Source organism: Drosophila gunungcola, unplaced genomic scaffold (genome assembly GCF_025200985.1).
Source record: "Drosophila gunungcola strain Sukarami unplaced genomic scaffold, Dgunungcola_SK_2 000001F, whole genome shotgun sequence".
NCBI classification, from domain to species: domain Eukaryota; kingdom Metazoa; phylum Arthropoda; class Insecta; order Diptera; family Drosophilidae; genus Drosophila; species Drosophila gunungcola.
In genome coordinates, this window is record NW_026453197.1 from 18,864,765 (window position 1) to 18,887,207 (window position 22,443).

General features: G+C 39.1%; 2 protein-coding genes across 11 annotated transcripts in view; one reads left to right on the plus strand and one right to left on the minus strand.

Annotated features, from left to right (window-relative positions):
* The first annotated feature begins 54 nt into the window (after positions 1 to 54).
* On the plus strand, positions 55 to 22,064 carry LOC128262818 (rab3 GTPase-activating protein catalytic subunit). Of its 2 annotated transcripts, XM_052997356.1 has the most exons (5): positions 55 to 1,454; positions 2,086 to 2,258; positions 18,294 to 18,832; positions 18,887 to 19,116; positions 19,178 to 19,928. In XM_052997356.1, exons 1-5 carry the CDS (start codon positions 129 to 131, stop codon positions 19,676 to 19,678), a joined length of 2,769 nt encoding a protein of 922 aa, XP_052853316.1. In that variant the 5' UTR covers positions 55 to 128; the 3' UTR covers positions 19,679 to 19,928. The 2 variants fall into 2 exon arrangements, with proteins under 2 accessions (XP_052853316.1, XP_052853317.1); XM_052997357.1 differs by lacking the exons at positions 18,294 to 18,832; positions 18,887 to 19,116; positions 19,178 to 19,928 and adding an exon at positions 21,614 to 22,064.
* Positions 3,346 to 22,443, minus strand: part of LOC128262817 (leucine-rich repeat and fibronectin type-III domain-containing protein 2) — a 60,380-nt gene continuing 41,282 nt past the window's right edge. For 6 of the 9 annotated variants that reach the window (XM_052997346.1, XM_052997347.1, XM_052997349.1 and 3 more), the window contains 8 exons: positions 12,651 to 12,860; positions 11,274 to 12,224; positions 10,388 to 10,735; positions 9,111 to 9,817; positions 8,162 to 8,300; positions 7,297 to 7,421; positions 6,639 to 7,043; positions 3,346 to 5,325 (listed from right to left, as the gene is read on the minus strand). In XM_052997346.1, coding sequence (XP_052853306.1) covers positions 5,196 to 5,325; positions 6,639 to 7,043; positions 7,297 to 7,421; positions 8,162 to 8,300; positions 9,111 to 9,817; positions 10,388 to 10,735; positions 11,274 to 12,224; positions 12,651 to 12,842 — 2,997 coding nt within the window. In that variant the 5' untranslated portion in view covers positions 12,843 to 12,860 and the 3' untranslated portion in view covers positions 3,346 to 5,195. The remainder of the gene's footprint in view (positions 5,326 to 6,638; positions 7,044 to 7,296; positions 7,422 to 8,161; positions 8,301 to 9,110; positions 9,818 to 10,387; positions 10,736 to 11,273; positions 12,225 to 12,650; positions 12,861 to 22,443) is intronic. The other 3 variants (XM_052997354.1, XM_052997353.1, XM_052997355.1) reach the window with 3 other exon arrangements.

Sequence of the window (22,443 nt, forward strand, 5' to 3'; positions counted from 1 at the left end):
TTTTCCAACACTAAACCTGAGGCCACAGCTGTTAGCCGAATTCCAGCGGTCTGGCAGCCCCGGTCCATTGTTGTCTGCGATTTTAATTTGTTGTGTTTTGTTGATATTCGCATTAAAATCCTTTAAAAATGGCCGAGGAAATCGACGATAATGAATTTTACCGCGAAAACTTCAGTGCCGATTCCGATTGGGAGGTGTTCAATGCCCAACTGGGTGAGATACTCCAGAAATGGGACGTATCCGCGGAATCTGACGTGGGTAGGAGTCTCAAGTCGGAGGAAATCTTTATGTGCAAATGGAAGGTGGAGAGGGAAACATTGGATATGCTAAGAAATGGCATAGAAGTGGAGTATCATCAGGCTGTGCTGGAAGATGAGGAGCTACTGACGAAGGAGGAAATCAAGGAGAATCCCTGCCTGCAGCGCACCAACTGCCATCATGACCTCATGTCGAGTGGAAATAGCTTTGGTCCTCCGATTAGGAGCTCCCAGGATCTGCATATACTGGCCAGGATCTATGGCCTTCGGCGCTTTATAGTCCTGCATCCCGTGCAACCCAATCTCCACTACATGAAGTCCACCTCGGAGTTCAATTTCTTTCTCAGCTCGGTGGCCGTCGTATCCGCTGAGGTGCAGAGCGTTGTGCCCACCTTCGTGCAGATCTACGATCCCAAATGGAACTTCTACACGGGCGTGGCCTTAGCTCCCGCCCTGAGGACGAATTTCCGGCTCATTGGACTGGAGAAGGCCCCGCCCGAGTGTCGTTTTCTAATGGGTCTGCTCAACCTGTTCCGGGAGAAGTTGCCCACTTCGTATTCCCAGGCGGCGGCCATGATTTCCGTTTGCACCACCTACGCATTGGATACGATGCGCATCCGCATGCCCATGTATGTGCCCTTTGATCGTGGCCTCAGCTCTGAGGACATTGTGGTGGATGGCGAAGTCTCGCCCCTGGAACTGCAGCAGTTTTATGCCCTACCACATGGTTATACACCCGAATCCTGTACGGAAATCTATTTGGTCTACACGTGGCCGGAGTTATCCGAACATGTGGCCTTCGATAGCGAACAACGAACCGATTTTGTACCCTCCAAGGCTCCGCTTGGCAAGATCTACCTCTCCGTTGAAGCCTCATCGTATTTATCCTGCTGCCTGAGGGATTATCAATCTGTGGAGGGAGTCACTAGATCCCTGGAGTCCTTTGTGGGCAGAAATTTCTCGGGCACTAGCAGTGGAGCTGAGGCGGGTTCCAATCCATTGGATCGCATCACGGAGCACAACTTGACCAAGAGGAGGGATAGGAGCTACGAGTTGCCTTCACAAGCGGGTTTGACCAAGCGATTGCCAGGTCCCATGACCGAAAGCGAGTTGAGCGAACTTCTGGCCTACCTTTTCCCCGATATGCATCCCGATATGGCGCTGTTTCCTTACGAAAAAAAGAGCTTCAAGGATAAGGTGAGTGGCGGCGAGGTGACTGAATACCTTAAAATCAAAAATTCTGAATAAGTTTATAGTCTAGTAATATGATAAACTGGTTAATTTAGTTTAATTTGTTATGTCTCCTGTAGTTTTTCTGGGAGTATTACTATATTTTTCTGAACCTATATTCTTAATCTTTCTAATTGTCTACTTTCAAACATATGCAGCACAATAAGCACATGCAGTTTCAATATAATATAAAATATATTTTTATAAATTTAATTATTCTTTCAGTCACTATGCTTTACTTAATTATTCATTCGTTTATTCGTTGTATGTTCCCAGAAATTGTTTACTTACATTTCTAATGACTTATTTATTCATTTTTAAAGCCAATTTGACTAAAGTTTTTTAACAAGTTCTATTATTTAATTGTTCATTATTTAACTTTTTAAAATCCAAGTAGTAGCATTAACCTGGTTTATAATTTTTGTATGCTTTGTATTCAATATGCAATCAATGGAAATTATAATTTTGATTCATTAAAATGATAAGAAGATTAATATCTGATTTAAATTAAACCGTATTTATTTCATTTAAATGCCATAAAGATTAAAATCGACTTTAAATTGGTCCGTATTTACCATGAATTTGTAAACCTTTCCAGTTCGATCCCATGCGAATAAAGAGCGCTGTTCCCGACTCTTTGGTTTGTCGCCTCAGTTGTCTTTTGGCCACCTGCCACGCCCACTTGGGCAGCGTTGAGGGCATGGCCCAAGTGTGGGCGGCCTTCACCCGCCAACTGCGATTGCTGTGGGACAACTGCTTAACAGTTCCAGGGTAAGTAAAACACAATATCACACACACCCCACAAATAGTAACAAAAATATGCTTTATTTGGAACTTGATGCGTACGAACTAAAAACTAAAAAAACGATACGTTTTCGTAAATTTTCTATTAAATTTAGTTTGCTAGTCTGTGAAGCCGCAAAGTTAACATTTATATTTGATGTTTCTTTAACAATATAACGCACATTTATTATGGGATCGTGTACTATAATAAGTCTAAATGTTTTGGATTGGTGGTGGTATCTTCCTCAAAATCGGTTGGTGTCTTCGTTTTCAGTGTGAGAGATGAGCATTTTTAAATGATTTTCTCAACTATTCCTTTCGTCAGTTAAGTTAATAATATTTGTTTGTGGGCTGGCAGTTTGTAGTGTCACCGAATTTAATAAAATTTGACTCATCTCTTGTTTTTTTTTGTTTTTCAAGTGCAGCTAAACTATATTTAAGCACGTGCTCTCGTTTGTTTTCCATCAACGTTCTCAATGTGCTAAGGCAGTTTAATTAAGTTAATTAACACTAAATTTGATTTAAAGTTTCTTATCGTTATAATGGGATATTTGTTCCTCTACTTTTCTTTTGCTTGCCTTACAAGTGAAACATTAAACGGAATTTCCTTGAATTTATTGCCTACTTTTGTATTGGAATATTTGTTTAGTTGGTTTGTTCTAAATAATTGCTCCCGTTTTCCACCTAAAATTGTGCTTACTGTACTAATGCTCAAAGCCTTTTTTCTATAACTGATTTTCTTAGGGATATAGAGTGTAGATTAAATACAGAAAGATAGATATTAGCTTACTTCACTAAGTATCTAGTGCCAGACATGGGCGTGTTGTGGATTCCGAAGGAAACCCGGCCCACGGGCACTAAATATTGTTAACTGTCAACTGTGTTTCGCCACAGACTTGTCCGGACTGTTTATCCGGATTTGTCCCATTCAACGATAATGATAATCAAAATGATAATGATAGGGCTAAAACTGAAATCGTTTCAAACGCTTAAGCCTACGAATTTCTATATACAAACATGTACAGGCGCTCGACCAACAAGCATACAGAATAAAAATAAAACGAAAACAAAATAATAGTTTTAAAATATTCTTTTTATTAAAATCTCACTAAAAGCTAGAAATCATAAACATAAGAAAGAACTTAGCACGCAAATGTTTCAATTGAAGCTTCTCTGTACAAAACGAACTGAAATTGGACTTCAATATGAGTTAAACTAAAACTGATTAGGCAGTAAAATGGTTTGGTTGGTTCAAAAACTACTGGAATGTGGGTAATCAGCTTAAGGCTGGGATAGACAAACATAGAATGAAATACGAAATGAGTTGAGAAAAATATATGATAAAAGGTCTAGACTAGAGAATGTTTTAAAGTGTGTGAAAAATATATTTGGTTTTTTTGGGTCTCTAATTATCTTGAGACTCTTTAAACTTGAAGTAAGGGTTTTTGTTTGCTCTTTCTAAAGTATTTACATATTGCTTTTTTTGTGCTCTCTCAGCGACTTTTCCATGCCTGTCTATCCCAGCATTAAAAGGACTTTGCCCTCTTACACTCTAAACATTAGTTAATCAGTTGTTTAATAGCTATTAAGTATAGTTAGTACCATATATTGACTTAAGTTTGTAGTTCTTTGATTGCTCAACATTTTCACTGTTCAACTAATTGCAGAAAAAAACTGGGGAAAGTTGTATTTATTGCACACACTCTAAACGGCATATAAAAATATTTTATTTCTATTTTTCTGTACCACACATTCTGTGTGCAATTGTTATGCATTATGCAGATTCTGAGAGGCCGCAGCAGTGTCAACCGTAGCAGCAACATCAGGCTACACGAGCTGCACTCAAGACATGGCCCTGGCCCTGTCTGCAGATGTGTCTGCTGATTTTGTATTTCCTGCAGTTTCCTCTGTGTCAGCCAATGTCAAGTTCGGAGACAAGGACATTTCCCCCTCCTGTTGCACTTGTTCAATGCTTGACACCGAGGTGCTGCCCGCCAAGGATGAGTCCTCCTCCTCCTCTAAACTTGCTGATGCTGCTGATTTTGCTGCTGCCACTTCTTGCTGCTGCTCCTCCTCACTTAGACTACAATTACATGTACAATTACAGCTATCACTAAACGTATGCGCCTTATAATTGCTCATGTTGCCGGTTGCAACATGATTATTACTGATATTATATAAAATGTTGTTAGTCGTTGTTGCCGTTGTTGTTGTTGCCATTGCCATTGCGGGTAACTGTAAACGGAAGGCATTGCTGCGGGGTAGTTGGCGTGTTGCTGCCTGGCTGTTGTTGTTGCTGTTGCTACTACTGTTGCTGCTGCTGCTTGTGGGATGATGATAAATGATTTCCTGACGTTCATATTCGTTAAAATAGTTCTCAACAACAATGCCACTAGCTGGTGTTGCTGCTGTTGCCTCTGTTGCTGTTGCATCTTCCAGTGTTGCTGTCAACGCGGCCAGCGGCAATTGTTGCTGCTGCTGCTGGATGCTATTGCTGTTGCTGTTGCAGTCAGTAGTTGTGGCATGGCTATTGCTATTATGGAAATTGGCTGCACGGGGCACCACATCGGGGGGGGAGGTGCAACGTTGTTGCGTCTGCGGCATATAGTAGTGTAATCGTTGATGTTGCTGCTGTGCTGGCTGATATGGCTGCTCCAATTGCTGATTGTTTCTATGTCGCTGTTGATGTCGCTCATTCCTCAAATGCTGTGCAGCCTGATGTTGCAGTTGCTGTTGCTGCTGTAGCTGATGTTGCTGCTGCTGTTGCTGCTGCTGTTGCTGATGTGGCTGCTGTTGCTGTTGCTGCTGCTGACGCCGACCATGCCCCCTGTTTGCGTGCCCCCCAATGGCCGGCGTCAGATATTGTCAGAAGATGCCGTCCCAGTTTAATACAACATTGAAATATCAGGACAACGTGAGTCGCCCTCATAATGGCACTAATCCATTTCGCGTCGTCGGATTCCGGGCCATATATATGTCCATGTCGTGATCGGTCCAATTGTCCGATGTATCGCAGTAGTTGTTTAGCGTGTGCGTCGATCCCGCCTGCGAGTATCTGCAATGGCAATTCACCAAGTATCGATTATGTCAGAGGATTCACCAGTGCAACACTAACGTATTGCTCAATGGATTTACTGTACAGCTAAAAATGCTCGAAACCAAGCGAAACGCAATTAAAATTAATGGAATCAGTGGAAATTTATACAGTGGGGGAAGGGGAGGGTAAAGAAGGGGGGTCTTTTGTTTAGTGGTGAAAGGAATGCATGTATACAATGTAGTTACAGAATTTTGTACATGGATGAAAGTTTGATTTGATTGCGGCCGATGGATAGTTGAATAGTTGGTTAGTTGCCAATCAAGGCTGAAAATAAAGCTTCAGCGAGGAAGTTGTTCGAAAGTCTTTAAGTTTGATGTACGTAAAGTTAGCTAATCAACGGGGGCATTTATTTATTAAATTAAAAAAAAACAAAAAGAAAATAGGGTTTTTAATTGCAAACTTTAAAAAAGAGTTTTATGCAAATAAAAAAAAAGCACCTAATTTTCATACGAAATCCACATTAGTGAGTAAATTTGACTTAGAGAGAGACGGTCTCTGATAAATCAAAGTCCCCGCCTCATGCATAAAAAAACGAATTAAATTAATGACCAACGGAAAGCCATAAACCAATGAATTAAGAAACTTTCAACGCAATAGTTGAAAACGAGAAACATAAAGAAAGAATTGAAAGTGTAATTTAGGATGTGTGATTTGTGATGCGTGATAAGCACCTTACGCATTCAGATATCACAGAAGTGTGAGATTTTGAGTGGGTGCGTGGTAGCTTTAATTAGTTTGTCCTTGGCTTAAATTGTTTTTTTTTTAATTGGATTTTTATTCCCTTGCAGGGGGTTTTTTATTTCATTCAAAAGTTTGTTTGTCTGTCAGCTTTTATCAAAGTAGTCTTTCATTTTTAAAGCTTTCTAAATAACACTTTCTAAAACGTCTTCTACTTATTACAGCTCCCTTATAGCTTTCTTAGAAAAATCGAAAAATATATGAAAAAAAATATTCTTAGCTGTTTCTGAATTTATACAAATATACTTCAAAATATAGAGATGGTTAATTATTTTAGAATTATAATTTAAATTTTATGAAAATCGGACAACGAACGATCAATAAGTTTAGCAGCAAATCAACATAGCTTCATTGTTTAAATATAATATCGAAATATAGTAATGGCTTACTATTTTTGAACTACGGTTTCAATTTAATAATTCATGTAACAATAGTTTAGTGAATTGATTTTAGTAATATCTGCATGGGCATATAAACCTTGGCTTCCTTACTTGTTTTATTTTTGGACTTTTTCTTTAACATTTGTTACTTACCGACTTCCTGGTCGATGGTTATGTATGTGGGTGGCGTTCAGCTGTTCGCGTGACCTGGAACGCGGTCGCGATCTTCGGGCGCTGGAGGCGATGCTCGCGGGTCCGCCGCCGCCTACCATGCCGCTCATGGCCATCAGGCTGCTCACGGGTAGGCCACCGCCTCCCACTCCTCCGTTTCCGCCGCCAAGGCCACCGCCTCCTCCGCCTCCGTTTCCACCGCCCCCATGAATTGATCCCGCATATGAGGCACGGGACATTCGCTCCGAGGCGGCGGCCAGGGATTGCCGGGATTGTCGCAGTTCCGGCCGGGAATTCACCAAGTTCGAGGGGAAGGCACTGCCCAAATAACCGCGATGCGAATTATTCGAAAAACTGTGCTGCGACTGTCCATCCGCCAGGGATCTACTGTAGTCACGTGTGTGTGTGTGTGTGTGGGTGGGTGTGTGTGTTATATGTTGTTTGCGTGCGTTTGCGTTTGTGTGTGATGCAAAATTAAACAATGAAACAATCGAGAACGAACGCAATAAATAAATTATAACGAAAACAAAACGGCAAGGCTTTTTGTAAAAAATGCAGCAAGCTCGAAATGTAGGGCAAGCAAATGTTCGATTGCTGAAGGTTATAAAAACCCAAAAAAAAAAAAGGGGGTTGGACTCACCTTGATTTGCCCACTTTGCCGGGCATTCCGGAGAAGTGGCTTCGCATGTCGTCTGGCTGTTCCACAGGATAAATCCTGGGCCTCGGTATCGAGCGACCACTGTACGCTGACACTTGATCCCATTCCTGCAAAAAAATGAGAGATCAGAAAGTCATTAGAAAAGAGTTTTTAGGTTAAAAAATTTCTTTTTTGCTTCAGCTTACAATCAACGCTTTTACTAAATTCTGTTTATTTAATAATTTGTACTTGGTATTTACTATGCACTATATTTACTTTATAGTATCAAACAAACTTAGAAAATTTAACCAAAAATTTCAAGCAATGCAAGCTAGTAACTTGAAACAAAATGTTATCCTTAAACTCATAATTTTTCCCTTGCATTTCCTAAATCTTCTTAATTAATTTTTAGTCAAAGAAACTTTTTAATGCCAGACATTATTAAAAATATACCCCAACATTATCCACTTAAAAGCTTATTTTATACTTTAAAATTTGTTACAACAGCAGTCTTTGCCAAAAAGGTAATGAGTAGATTGCAAATCTGAAATACTTTTTGCACTCTGCAGTATTTATCTATGCCGCGCTCCATTTAATTTGCCGTCGTACCCCATAAATACAATCAACAGTCATCAAAATCGCTTCGCTGCCAATTTCCCGTAGTCATGGTGCACAGGCACCCATCTCAAGATCCATTTCCAACTATCTGACAATCCGGACAGCCAAGTCAGCCAGTTATATAGTTAGCCAGCCAGCCGGGAGCCAGAAGTGGCAACAATTTCTTGGCAAGCTCCTCCACGAGTTAAGCCAACTTAAGGGGGATTTGTGGGGTGTTTTGGTGAGGAGGTGGGGCACAAGTCGAACTCACCTTGTGATTGTTAAATGCCGATAGCGTTGCAATGGAGCCAAGTGGTCCCGGTGAACCGGTCGGACCGCAGCAATTAACGGGCAGACCTCCAATTGGCAGCGGACTCTTCTGCTGGCTGTTCTGCAGTTTGCGGGAACGTCTGCAAAAAATATAGGGAAAAGGATGAGATTGACTTAAATACCCTTGCCAAACAAATAATTGCATCATTTATCTTGTTACAATTAGAGAAAATGGTTTTTCTAGTCCTTCGCCCAAATTAAATGTGGTTTGATTTTAAGAGAAAATTAGCTTATTTAAAGTTTTTGAAGCAAATTTTAAGTAAAAACTTTAAAGGACATTTTTAAAAGAAATAATTTGGTAAAAATTTCCTTTACATTTTATAATGACTCAAGAAAGTTTAAGATAGCAACGAAATTATAAATTTGTAATAATATAATATAAGGGCTGAATAGAATAAATAAGTAATTAGATATATTTTTTATAATTGATTTATCAAATAACAAATGGCTTTTTATGAATTTATTTTATTTGCCCGAATTCACAGATTTACCGACTTCAAGGCTCTATATGTTATTTATTTCTTTGACTAAAATGTTTTTAAAACATTTTCATTGGATATTAAACACATTTGCCTTGTTTGCTTTCCAAACCAGGGGCAACTCTTAATAAACTTGCAATAAAAATTACAACATCCTTTAAAAGAGTATAATGTGGGGCTAGGCCTTGAAGATGATGAAGTGTGTTGATACTGCGCAGAGCATAAAGCGTAACAAATTCTACGCAGTTGCTGCGATAGGGCAAAAATAGACTGTATAGAAATAGAAAAGCGGCAATGACTTAAGGACCTGCGATAAATCAGGCAGGCACTTTGCACAGCGATTGGCTTTGTTGTCGTTAGGCCATAACTCTTGGGTAAGGAAATGGGGAAAAATTTAGAGAGAAAACCCACCTGCTGGCAGCGATGAACACAATCACGGCCACAATGATGGTGCCACAAATGGCTGCACTGGCCGCAATAGTAATCTTGTCCATATTGGAGGCCTGCGAGGCCACAGTCCTCACTTCGCGACACTGCTGGTAGGGAACTGTTTCGGGTGTAACATGCAGCTCCTCCAGCGAGATGACGCACACAATGATGCACTCCTGGGCGGGAACGTTCTTGATCTTGAACTCCCTTTCGCTTGCCTCCAAGGGTGGACCCTGTTTGAAGGCCTTCTCGCCAAACAGGCGATAGACCACCCGGAATCCCAGGATATTGGCCGTGTCCGAATCCCACTGGATGATCACGGAACTGTCCTGCCGGAATGCGTGCTTCACCTGCACTTCGTTGGCATCGTCGATGCGAGTTCCCCTCTGCGGTGGATAGCCCAAGACAAGTGGTGGCCGCTGCGGCTTGTGGAGACCTCCACCTCCCACTCCTCCATTGTTGCCCCCATTGCTAGTGGTCACTCCTTGGCGCCATCCTGGTGCCTGTTTGCCATTCCCATTGCCATTTCCATGACCACTAGATGAAGAGGACGATGAGGAGGAGGAAGAGCTACTGCTCGTGGTGATGGAGGTGGCCTGCACTGTGCCCGTTCCATTCACCGAGAGATTCGTTGCTGGCGAAGCTGTGGTCGCTGAGGTACCAGCTGTTGACTTCGTCGGTGGTCGAGTCTGTTGGACAAATTAGTATATATATAAGCATTAAATATTATTATGAATGTAAGGCAACTTTTATATTTAAATTTTTTGATTTATATGGCAAAGTGTCGCCGAAGAACCGCCACTGAAAATATGGAGTTGTTATTTTTCAAAAATGATTTAAAACTTAATTTTACTTTACTTTTTTTAAATACTATTCTTGTGTTAAAAAATGTCCAATTAAAATATTTTTTTTATAGATTTTATTTTTAAAAGTTGCTAAAACTTAAATTTTGATAGTATATGTAGAGATTTTCTTTAAACTGGTGCAGTTTATTTCTCAGTTTTGTTCGATTTTAAAGAAACTTTAAACCATTGACCTTTAATTTATTACCTGTAAAAAACCGAATGAGTTACATGTCACTTTTAAGGTTTCTTGATTTATTTGACAAAGTGTCGCTGAGGAACCGCCAATATACAGACACTTTATGCCACCATAATGATACCAGTTCTTTCCTTTCTTTTTTTTATTTTATTTTCCCCCAATTTTTAACTTAACGATGCCATCATGTTGTATACTTGTTTTATCACCTGCCCACTCACCGTGCTGCGTTTGGTTGTTGGCTCTGCTGTGGTTGTCGTGGTCGTTGTTGTGGCCGTCGTTGTGGAAGTGGAGCTGCTCACAATGCTCGTCACAGGAGCAGAGGCTGCTATGCCAGTGCCCACTGTACCAGTTCCCGTACCAGTTCCCGTACCCGTCTCATATTCCACGGAATCGGGGGATGCGGACTGAGTGGGCTTCAGGTTATCGGCCAGGCCAACAGGTCCTCGCAGGGCGGCATCGGCAATGTCCGGACAACTCAGCTCCTCCGGCTGAATTGAGTAGAAGCCCCGGTCCCGGAAACGAGGTGGGGTGCCACAAAACTGCGGATTCCGTTCGCGTGATGTCACCTGCGGGGGCGGAGGGGAAAAAAACACACACAAAACACAGTTGCCAAAGTTAATGAAACGAACGTTGGCGAGTTTGAAAAATATCCAATCGGAAGTGAACCATTTGACAAAGGTTTTTATCGGGGCAACATAAAAAAAGTGGGGGTTTTAGAGTACTCTGCCAAATGGGGGTTCTTATTTGACATTTATGTTTTACAAATATTTTTATTTATAAAGGGTACTGCTCTAACTATATTTGTCTATCAACTTTTTGTTATTTCTAACCAAAAGTGCTTGATTAAATATTTGCTTTATATTATTTATGAAAACAACCAAAAAAGGAATGATTATATTTTGATTACTTTACTTTTAGTTTAATTAGTTATTAAATCTTCAAATTAAAAATACTTCATTAAATATATGTTTTATATTTTTTATGAGAGTAATTAATAAGAGGATAATATATTTTGTTTAGATAATTCAGAGTTTGGAAGGGCTTTAAGCGCCAATCCAGTTGTATAGCAATCCACCCCAAAATTCCCACATCGCAGCCACTCACCTGCAAGTCGCCATTGCGAATCCACTCGGCCACCCAGCGTAGCTTGCAATCGCAGTGCAGGAATCTGCCTCCGAGCGAAAGTCCTCGCAATGTGGCATTCAGATGGGCGAATGCTCCCTCGGGCACACTGCTCAATGGATTTCCATCCAACGCCAGCAGCGTGATGCCGGGATTTCCCCGGAAGGCAGCCTCCGGCAGAGTGGTCAGCAGATTGAAGCCGATGTCCAGGACACGCAGCTCCTTCAGCGAGTGAACGGCGCCGATGGGAAACTCGGCCAGCAGGTTGTTGAGCAAACTCAGTGAACTCAATGTTTTGCGCACACCCGCAAATGCCGTTTCGCCAATGCTCTGGATGAGATTCCGCTCCAAATTCAGGGCTGTCAGGGCATCCAGACCATCGAAAACTCGAATGCCACCGGCACCGGGCAGCTCTTTGATGCCATTTTGCGATAGATCGAGAAAAGCCAGGCTCCTCAGACCTCTAATACTTTCGGGCACCTTGCGCTGTTTGGTTCCCTTCAGATTTAGGTTCTTCAAACTCTGTTCCAATCCTCTAAATGCATTGACGGCCAGGGTAACATTGTTATCGTTCAGTTTCAGCGTGGAGAGCTTTGTCAGACCCACAAAGGCATCGTCGTTTATTTGGCTAAGCTGATTTTTGGACAGATCCAGCAGGTTCAGTTTGCCCAGCACCTTCAGCGCCTCAACTGGCACATCAGCCAGCAGATTATCCTGCAGATTGAGATTCCGCAGCACCGACTCCTGGCCCTTGAAGGCACCCCTCGCTATCCTCTGGATGCCGCAACTCGAAAGCTGCACATTGTGCAGGCTCAAATTGCTGAAAATGGCCTCGGGTAGCTCCACAATCGTGGAGTTGTTCACATACAGCAAATCCACTGGTTTCAGCCGTGCATGGGTGTTCATCGCATCCAGGAGTTGCTGGAAATCCACCTGGGAAAGTTATACAATTGTGTAGTTTTAATCTCTGTAAATATTGTTGTATATAATGGAGTAACTTCCAAGATTTTCCAGTACTTATACAAAATTATATAGTCTATATTTTAAGCCTTAGGCACAGGGCTTTTGTTTGAAGCCCTAAAATGCAGTTCAAAAGTTACAACTTTAATTTTGTAAAACTTTAGTTTATTTTAGGCTTAAAACCCAAAATTTCTAAGTTATAGACCTAGCTGCCTTTTTGATTATATTAAATAACACTAGTTATATTAAACAAGAGTCTTTAATCAAAGACCTCTGTGTAGAATTTACATTTATTTCTAAATATTGTCATTTAATCTTCAACTTTGCAACATAAAATAAATTAAATCAAAAACCAAGATGGTAAACATATACATCAATGAAAATCCTTTAAAATCTCACCTGATCACATTGCACGGATAGCTCCCTGCCCAAGTTGTAGGCGCAGATGCAGCTCGTCTGCAGGTCGGGCACATCCCTCTGCCAAGGACACTGGGCGTGGGCCAAGTGCACACCTCCCAGGATTAGTGGGAGTAGCAGGAGCAGGGGTGTGGTCGCTGCTGTTGTTGCTTTTGTCGTTCGGCCTGGTCTCATCTTGGTGCCGGCATAGAGCTGTTGAGCAAATAAATGGAAGAAGGCGGCGTTTTTAGTTGGAGAGCGAGTGAATCTCGGGGCTCAATGAAAAAGTGAAGGTTGTCTAGGGCCAGTCGGGCCATAAATTACCCAATTAATACTGTCGCCTGGCAGGCAAATCTCCTACCCCATTTTCTAGTATCTTTCATTGGTCAGTTGGTCAACACTTGGGATTGGCGTAAGTGTATAAGACATAAAGTGCACAGAGAGAAATAATAAAGATTTTTGGAAATTCGTAATCCACATTAACAGTAAAAATAGCAAATATAATGTAATTAATATGCCATGATGTATATTTATTATAATATTTTATTTGGTTTTGAAATAGTTTTTAGGTAATATTTTAAATTTTTGAGAGCTTTTATTCAACATTCAAATATGAAAATATCAATTTAAACTATATGAATTCCAGGCAACAGATTTAGTATAAATGATTAGAATAGCAAAACACATAAGTTAAAATATTCAAATACGAATAAGCATCGTGTTTTTTCTCTGCATGGGAAATGCAAGTGGGCAAGCTTTATCAATCAGTTTTGGCAGGCTACTTTCAATTTCATTTTCATGCTCGTTAGCCAACAAACAGTGCGTGAAAGGAAATGTTCCTTCTTTCCCCATTCCCGGGATCCTTGGGGCAGTTTAGTTTTGATTAATTTGCCCGTCTGCCTGGTTGCGCCTGTCAAACGAGGTGCTTCAGTTCCCAGTTCAGTCCTCCTTTAGGCCATAAAATAGGCATAAAAACGCAGATGGATGGCCAGGATGAAAAGCAAGACGTAGCGAATGTAAATCCTTTGCATCCCTTTTGGGTATTTTTTTTTTCAAAGGACGAAACCGCCAAATGCAAAATATATATACAAAAAAGTGTTACGCGGCGCAGCTTTTTGTTAGCCATTTAATTTAATTTGACCGACTCATAAAAAAGCCAAGCTCGTGATATTCACCCCTTTTTCACTGCTTAACCCAGAGTACCCTTTAGACCCCCCCTTTTAACCACTTTACACCCCCTTCTCCACAACCATGCAAACAATAGCTGGTGACTCAAGGGTCAGCAAAGAAGCTGTTGACCTTTTTGCATAATCATGAGTTATGATGACACACAGTTTTCGTCGCCTTTCTCCTTTTTCCATCAAGTTTCGGTTGTTATTGTTTGAGACAATTTTTTATTCTCGCTGATCATTGTTATATTATGTGATTTCAAGCAGAAATTTTGAAGGAGTTAAATGAACAGGTGAATGGACTTTCTGGTTTTTTCTTTATTAGCAAATTAAGCTAGGTGGAAATACAAGATTGGATTGTTTTGATTTAAATTAATGATTAAGCTAACTTTTTTGTGTAGAAGAGCATTTATTGTCATAACAATTTATTAAGAAACATTTCACAAAATCAACTTTATTAATCAATTTAATTATCTAACAAACATGAAAAAAAAGATTTTCTAAAATGTATTTAAATTGTATATGGTAACTCATTAGAGTTTAATTATTCTTAAACCAAAATAGTAAACAAAATTTGTTATTAAGTGTATTTAAATGGTTTGAATAAAAAAAATGATTACTCATTGGAGTTGATTAATCTTAAGCTAATGCTGTAAAATAAGCAGCATTTAAAGTTTTCGTGCCCTCATCCATCAAATAATTTACTTTTACAGATTTCCTGTTTAATTTCAAATCAAAGCAAAAGTTTATGGAGATTTTACTCGGTTGCAATTTAAAGTAGCCCCATCTGCGAGATAAACCGCAGAATAATAATTAAACTGCACGCTTCGCTGCATCCCAAATAATAATCAACATTTTGTGTCTTTTGATTGATAGTTTTTTCTCGGCAGCTGTGTCACGCCTCCCTGAATCCGAAAGATACTTATAAGTACTTCACCCCCCTTTTTGAGGTTGATGTTTCAATTGTCCGTTGCGCCTGACTTCATTTTTCATGGCATTTTGGGTTTTTGTGTGCGGGATTGTCTCCTCTCTTCCTTAATTCAACTTATAAATTGCATTACGTGGCTAAATCCGCGGGGAGGAGGCAGAAAAATATTTCAAGCTCCACTGTGCAATCCTCATTTTCCAGCTCTTTTCTTTTTTTTTTTGTATGCCCTATGCTTGCTTCACATTTCTCATTTCTCACTCAACTGTCTGGCCACAAATTTAATTAAAAAATTCTTGCACCATTTTATTCCCTTTCTTTTATTCGCACCAAGTCGCCTTTTGTTATTTTTCTTCTGCGTATTAATTGCATCACTAAATTTTTTAATGCGCGAAAAGTGCGAAAATTGCAGCGGGAAAACAAAGGAAGAACTGCAGCTCTGAATGAGTGAATAAATAAAAACCGAATCGGGTACAGTTGGGCAGCGAAAATTGGACTAAAAAAATGTATATTTGTTTAATTAAGGTTCATTTAAATACCCTTAAAAATATTAAATGATTTAAATGCAGATTATTGAAAAAATTATGCACATGACAAATATATATTATATATCTATAAAACTTTTTTTTTCATATTTAAAGCCATGCTTAAATCATTACATTTACATTGATGTTGCCTTTATTTTTAAGAAGCAAAAAATATGATTATAAATTTTTCAAACCTTTTGTTTTAATTTCTAAAGCCATGCTAAAATGATTATAATTTCATGTTTTTTTCCTTTACTAAAACAATTTTTTTAACAAAAAAAAAATGTGATTATAAAACAAGAAATTTTGTATATTGTATATTTTAAAAAGTTAAAATATCAAAGAACTATTTTTTTGTCAACAGTTTAATTCGGTGTAGATTGTTGTTGAAAAAATTTTGAACTTTCCTAAATATATATCTGTTTTAAAAACAGCTTAATTAAAAAATTACCCTAAAGCATAAAATAGTTTTTATACATTCCGTTTAAGTCTCAAGTTTTGTAAACAACAAAATAGCTTTAAGTCCTCTAACATTTTATTCTGACATTTTTAAACTCTTCCCCAGGGTATTTACCAAAAATTGCAACTTTTTTGTTTTCCCACCCCGAAGACTTGAAAGGTGCAAATGATTTTTCTATCCCACTCACTCAGTTGTTGTTTCTTTTGTTGTGGCCGCCTAATTATTCACTCTTCTTTTTTTTGGTTTTTTGGGTTTTTGGTGGTCGTTGGCTGGGCAAATTTGCATTTTTAGACAATGGTCCAGCGGTTAAATTTTTTCTTTCTGTTTTTGTTGTACTAGACTTATTTTTGTTTTCAACCACCTGCCTTTCGGGCCAAGTTGGGCAATCTTCTGGCTCCCACCATCATCGCACACCTCTAGGCACAAAAATGTTTTAATTGAAGTTTTATTTAACAAAAGCCGGGCTTACTTCTTGTGGGCGTGGATTTTGGGGCGGGCGGGGAGTGCTGTCATGGGCGTCTGAGCTTAAGGTCACATAATGCTGTTAAGCATTTAAGTGGATTAGAATTTCTGAGGTTGAAAAAAAAGTGAATTTGCTTGTGGAAAAAGTTGTCAATTGAAAAGTTTTTATATAGATGGGATTATATATAGAACTGGTTGGTGTGCGTTGGTTGGTAATCTTTTGGGTCAGCTTAGCCACAGGAATTAAAACGTGACCGACAGAACAAAAAAATTTGGGTTGCTGTTTGAGCTTGCAGCGATAAAGTTTGAAGCCTTTTATGGGGCATAATAATTTTGTATTTTCAGGAGAGAATTAACTTTTGATTTTGTGTTGAACAGGGGCTATACAGATATTTAGGAATTTTTAAAGGATATTGAAGTGGAAGACAAAATGCTTATTAATTATTTGGACATATTAAATCTTATCATTTAGTTTGTCTTATCACAATAAATTCCCAGAAAATCCTAGAAAATCCGCATTAAACATTCCAATTTTTGTGAAGACCAAAAAAACAAATTTCATTTTACCGCAGCTTATCCTTTTGGCCACTCAAGCCGACCGAACTGTTTAGTTCTGTCACCCCCCAGAAAAATAAACATAAGTCGGACTTGTTTATGGTGATGGCTGGTAGAGAACCCAGAAAACATAGACATAGACTTAATGACTTGAAGAACATTTGATGTTTTTATTTCATTGCAACTAAAACGAAAGTGTCGAGGGGAGAGTGGCCAGCATTAGGTCAATAAAAGAGCCAAGAGCCATTTGTCTCCTGCTGCCTTGTTGAGTGTTGAGTGCAATTTTGGCCACTTTAAAAACCTTTTAAGCAGCTGCTCCTTCCCTGCAGCTGTCTACACGCAGCCACTAATAAGGCAACTTTTATGCAAATGCCAAGTGCTGCAGCTTCAGCTCCAGGGGCTCCCTTTTTTGGGTTGGCCAACATCCGCTGTCGTGGTCCAAATAACTCACTTCCCCCGGTTAAATGCAGCCTACACTGGTAAAAAAAAATCGTAGTAAATCAATGTACATCATTTTTAATTTTCCTAAATTGGGCTTTGATTTTTAACATTTGCGGTTTTTAGTTATATTAATTTTATATCTATATTTTATATATGAAAATATTACATTTTGTATAATATTTTTTTGAGTAAAGGTTAAAAAGGATTTAATGTGGATTAGCCTTATACCTATTTAACTTAAACAAAAAATTCAATAGCCCAATATTTATTTTCACTATTCCATTTTTGATCAGTGCATGTAGTCTACTCGCAAAGTTCAGCGAACTCTTTTGGCTGAGTCACCTCCACTTTGGGACAGGGCTCATTGGCTATGCAAGACCAGAGGGCCACGCACGCGTTGACAGCCATGATGAGCGTGAATATCAATTGGTTTAGCAGGCGGGGGCATGGCAAACACTCCCATAGTTTTACCCTGCTATATGCATAGCTAGTTGGCAGTGAGTTCGCTTATAGCCAGCCACATTTGTCGTCTTTGTCGGGTTTATTGTCAAGAAACTGACTGAGATTGCCCCAAAGAATGTGACTGATATGCCCATGAGGTGGAGGAAGATTCGACCCAGGTGAGGGAATGGTGAGACAGCCATGAAAAGGTTGAAAAGATAAAAACACAGATGAAATCTAAAACGCATAATGCTCAAGTTGAAGACTGTGATTCGCAGAAGTGAACTCTGAGGCTCAGAAATAATATAATAAATTAAATTATGTTATGATATGACAGAATATGGTTAAAGGTTGAAGAAGTTAAGACTGCTGCTCAGAATTAATACCATAAATAATATGATGTTGTGATAAGACAGAATATGGTAAAAGGCTTAAATAGTTTAGACTACAATCTGCTTTATATGAAGTTGTTTGTTTCGGAAGCCATTTAATATGAAATACTGGGCTTTAAAAAATAACATAAAAAAGCCAAACCAAGTCTTTAATCAAATAAAGCGAATAAACTACGAAAAAGCTTGAGCCTAATTAATTAAGTGTATGTATCAACACCTCTGCTGGTGCTCTCCACATGCTAGCACTTCTAATTCCTCTGGACTTCCCCCCTAGAATTTCAGCTGGCTTTCCCGACACGCGCACCTGTCTGCTCCACCAAAAGCTGCAGATGCTCAACGTTTGCGTGGAACGTCGTGTGCAACGGGAGGCGAATAGCAAAAGAAAATCTCTTCTGAAAACCAGTTCCGAGGAGGAGGAAAATGCGGATGATGAGGAAGAGGATGAGGATGACGAGGGCGAGTTCTTCGACTGCGATGATCTGACTGCCGGCGCCGGTTCTCCCACAAAAGCAGTTCTTAGCCTAAGACCCGAGGGTCGTCTAAGACGTTTGAACGACGAACGATTGCTGGAGGAGCCCAATGAGTATCTGTATATACCAGAAACCCAGGATCCAGTGCCCAAAACCGAGGATCAGCTGCAGGACGATGCCGAAGTTATGCTGAAATTGGGTCCTGGTTCGGGCTTAACTACCCAAATGATGTGTACTTCCTTGCTCTCCGACATGGAGGCCTTTAAGGCTGCCAATCCCAGGGGCATAATGGAGGATTTTATACGTTGGTACAGTCCCAAAGATTGGGAGGAGGTCACTGATGGTAAGGAACTTGAATCTTTAAGAGAAACTCTTAATTTAATATAATATCATTCAGAATTAGGTCAAGTGAAAAATCAGTTAAGTGTAAGAATGACCACTGAGGGCAATACCTGGCAGAAAGTCTGGGAACAGGCCCAAGCCATTCCCATAAGCAGACAGAAAAGACTTTTCGATGACACCAATGAAGCTTTAAAAGTGCTGCACTATTTGGAGACACGTAAAATGCATGAGATCTATAAACTGACCATAGTTCCCTTGCTACATTCAGCCATACTTAAACTTATAGTAAGTATTTTATATTACAAAATTTAAAGAAAATCATTGATTACAAACTTTTTTCATCTAGGACATTCTTAGCAATGCCAAAGTGGAGGACTTATTCAGCCCACAAATCGAGCAACTTCTCACCGGTCTTTGTCGACTTTCACGCTCTCATTCGGATGAACTGCCCCCCATAAAGCCTTTACTAGATGAATTGGCCGAATTAGAACGCCGCTTCTACCAATTTAAGTGCTTTGAACGTCTTTCGGGATATTCAAAAAGAAGCTCTCTTCGCCAAGTGAAACTTCAGTTTGAGGAAATACTTCGCAATGAGAATTGTTGCACAATTGTAAATCGAAGACTGACGGCAGCTGGAGATGGCACTTTATACGATATACTCATACCCAAGTTGGAGCAGGATATGGCTGATCGGTTGATTAGCAAAGACTATGTCATCAGACTGGATGGGGATACGAAGAGCACCGAGAAGGGTTTGTATTTGGGTCCACAGTTTATGCGGGCCATTGTCACAGGCGAGAAACTGAGACTTTGTGGAGCTTTTACAGAAAGTACGGCTTTTGTTTAAGAATGGAAAATATAACTTTGAGTAGAGTAGAGTACAGGAATTGCTTCCTAACAGATTTAAAAAAGGGCAAATCAGGACAGAAAATATGCTTCTTAGAAGGTTTATGTAAAGAGACTAGAGTTTTTTAAACTAAACTATAAATCGAAAAAGAAACAACTAATGTTTTAAATAAAAATAACTGATTAAGACATACATTTGATTGTTAAAACTCCATGCAGAACATAAAAACTAAATTTAAATCAAACCCCAAAAGGCACATACAATTATGTAAAAATTTTATTATTTTAAACATTTTATTAATTTGTTAATAATAAACTACTAGAAAAACATTCATTAATTTTTTATAAACTTCAAAATGGACTTAAAATATAATAAAATAATATAAGCATAAATAATTTATTATACTACTCAAATTGGTGTTATTGGTGCTATAAAAATAAAATATAAAAAACAATTTTAATCAACAATATTTTAGAAAAACCTTTCTGTTCAATCTTTTTGGGAGTAGACCCCTGAGATCTTGGGCCACAAATAATCACATAATCACTTTGCCAGCCGTAAGTCTCGGGGCCAAAAGAAATCCGCATGAAAATCCACTTGAATGACAGGCAAGGAAGGCGAGAAAAGCTCTCTGCTGGCACTTTTCTCAAACTAGCAAACTTTCTGGCCAGGCAATTGCCGAAATGCGAGGAGGCGGTGCCCAATTCCAAGTCTGGGCCATAAGCAAATTGTGGGCCATGTTTAACTGGAATTATTTTAAGCTCACACTTTGGGCCAAAATACCAGGAGAAAGGGGAGAAATTGGGGGCCAGTAACTGGTAACTGGGAGCCAACCAGACATAAAACATTTCTCTACTGGGCTCACACTCCTCGGTTTTGCTGGTAATGTTTTCTCCACTAAATTACCTACGGGCAATAATTGTTTTGTGTACATGCCTGTTGTTGGCTCGTAAAGCCTGCCACATTGTTGCAGCACTATTCTCCACCAATTCTCGCCCCTTTTTGCTTACCAAAAATGTAAGAGCGCAAAATAAATTTGTATTTACTGCATTTGAGGGCAGGAGTTATGTGAGTGCATACATGCAGGAGGTGCTTAAATGCAGGAGGTTTCGGCATCGGGATCTGCTGTTTGTTATGGCCCAAACTAACCGGCTTCCACATTCCATTCACATCCATTTTAAGGCTTAAACTTGGTGGTAATAGCGTATATGTAGATTAACTTTTCTACCTTATCGCTTACTACATTTTGTGTGAGTTTTATGGAAAATAGTTTCAAGTTGAATTACCAGGAATGGTTATTTCTGAAAATTACGCAAAACTTGTTTAAGTGTTTGATATATTTCAAGGGTTGCTGAACATACATATATACAAATTATTTAATTAATAAGGATGTAAAACCCTAATGGAAATATTTCAAGGACTGCTGAACAGTTATATATATATATATGTATGATTTTCCCTTTCCTGGCAATGACACCTAGCGAATGATTTTATGACGCCATCAATCGCATCCCAATCCCACCGAGGACCGCACTCAACAAATTTATTGTACCTATATGCGAATTCATAGCTAGTGGCCATTCAATAAATCAAAGAATAAATTGTGCATACAAAAGTAAGCCAAACATATTTGAAATCATATTTATACATGCAGTCAGATATGTATTATATATATCATCCTACCTACCTATATTCAATAAAATAATATGGCAAAAGAGGAGAAGAGAAGCTTAATTAAATTCTTGCATTCAATTTGGCATGAAATGGTTTGATTTGGCTGTGGGGACGAGTAAAAAGTGAAGTTCGCTTCCAATTGATTTGCTAGCGGTTTTGTGGTCCACCTCTGTTTGTCTGTGTGTGTTTTTGTGTGTGGATGTTACAATCTTGCTGATTCAGTTGAATTTTAATGAAACTTTTTTTATTTTTTTTTTGCAGAGAAAATTGAATTATAGCGAACTCACACACACACATACACACACATCTCGTTGAGATTTTCAATTTTCTATTGAACTGACTGGGGTAAGTCTGAATAAAAAGAAAGAAATCTGGAGTATAAAAATATCATAAAGTAAAGTGAAACTCTTCAAGTCCTTTTTTCGAGAAACCGGAGGCGATTGCATTTCTCTGCGGGCCATGAATTATTCATCCAACAAACTGCAATGATAAGCACCCTTCTAAAGGCACCACCCACAGACCATAATTTAGCTCGAATTCACTCTCTCAAATTCACAATAAAATATGCAAAAGCCTTGCCAAGTGCCAGAGACCTTAAATAATAATAGGGCATAGTGAGCTATCCATGGGAGTAAGTAAGGCCCAAACCCATCTACCATCCACCATCTACTATCGCTGTTAAGCTGCACAAATTTGCATATTCATTGCTAAAAGCGAACTGAAAAAAACTGAGCTTAACTGTCCCAGATTATAAGTTTCACAACTCAATAATTAAAAGTAAGCAATAAAACGAAAATCGCGTTGGAAAATTGGGAAGGCTGATTAATTTAATTTAATAAAACCAGAATACTTGGTCTTATAAACCCTAGCTACACATGCATGAAAATCTTAAATTAAATGGAAAATAAAGCTTAAATCGTGGCAGAGCATCATCAGCAATAACAACAAGTTCAGGTGAAGGCAGGTTGGATTACTCGATGTCTTCTTTCATATTCCCCTGTCAACTGCACCTTAATACCATATACTCCTCCGAACTCCGAACTCCGTACAGTATGTAAATTCGTATATTTGTAACTGCAATCTGGGATAGC

Bases quoted from the DNA above. Each gene is read 5' to 3' on its own strand.
- LOC128262818 (XM_052997356.1), top strand. From the start codon at position 129: ATGGCCGAGGAAATCGACGATAATGAATTTTACCGCGAAAACTTCAGT. The intron at 18,833-18,886 runs GTAAGGAACTTG...AATATCATTCAG, and splicing joins TTGGGAGGAGGTCACTGATG to AATTAGGTCAAGTGAAAAAT. The intron at 19,117-19,177 runs GTAAGTATTTTA...TTTTTCATCTAG, and splicing joins CAGCCATACTTAAACTTATA to GACATTCTTAGCAATGCCAA.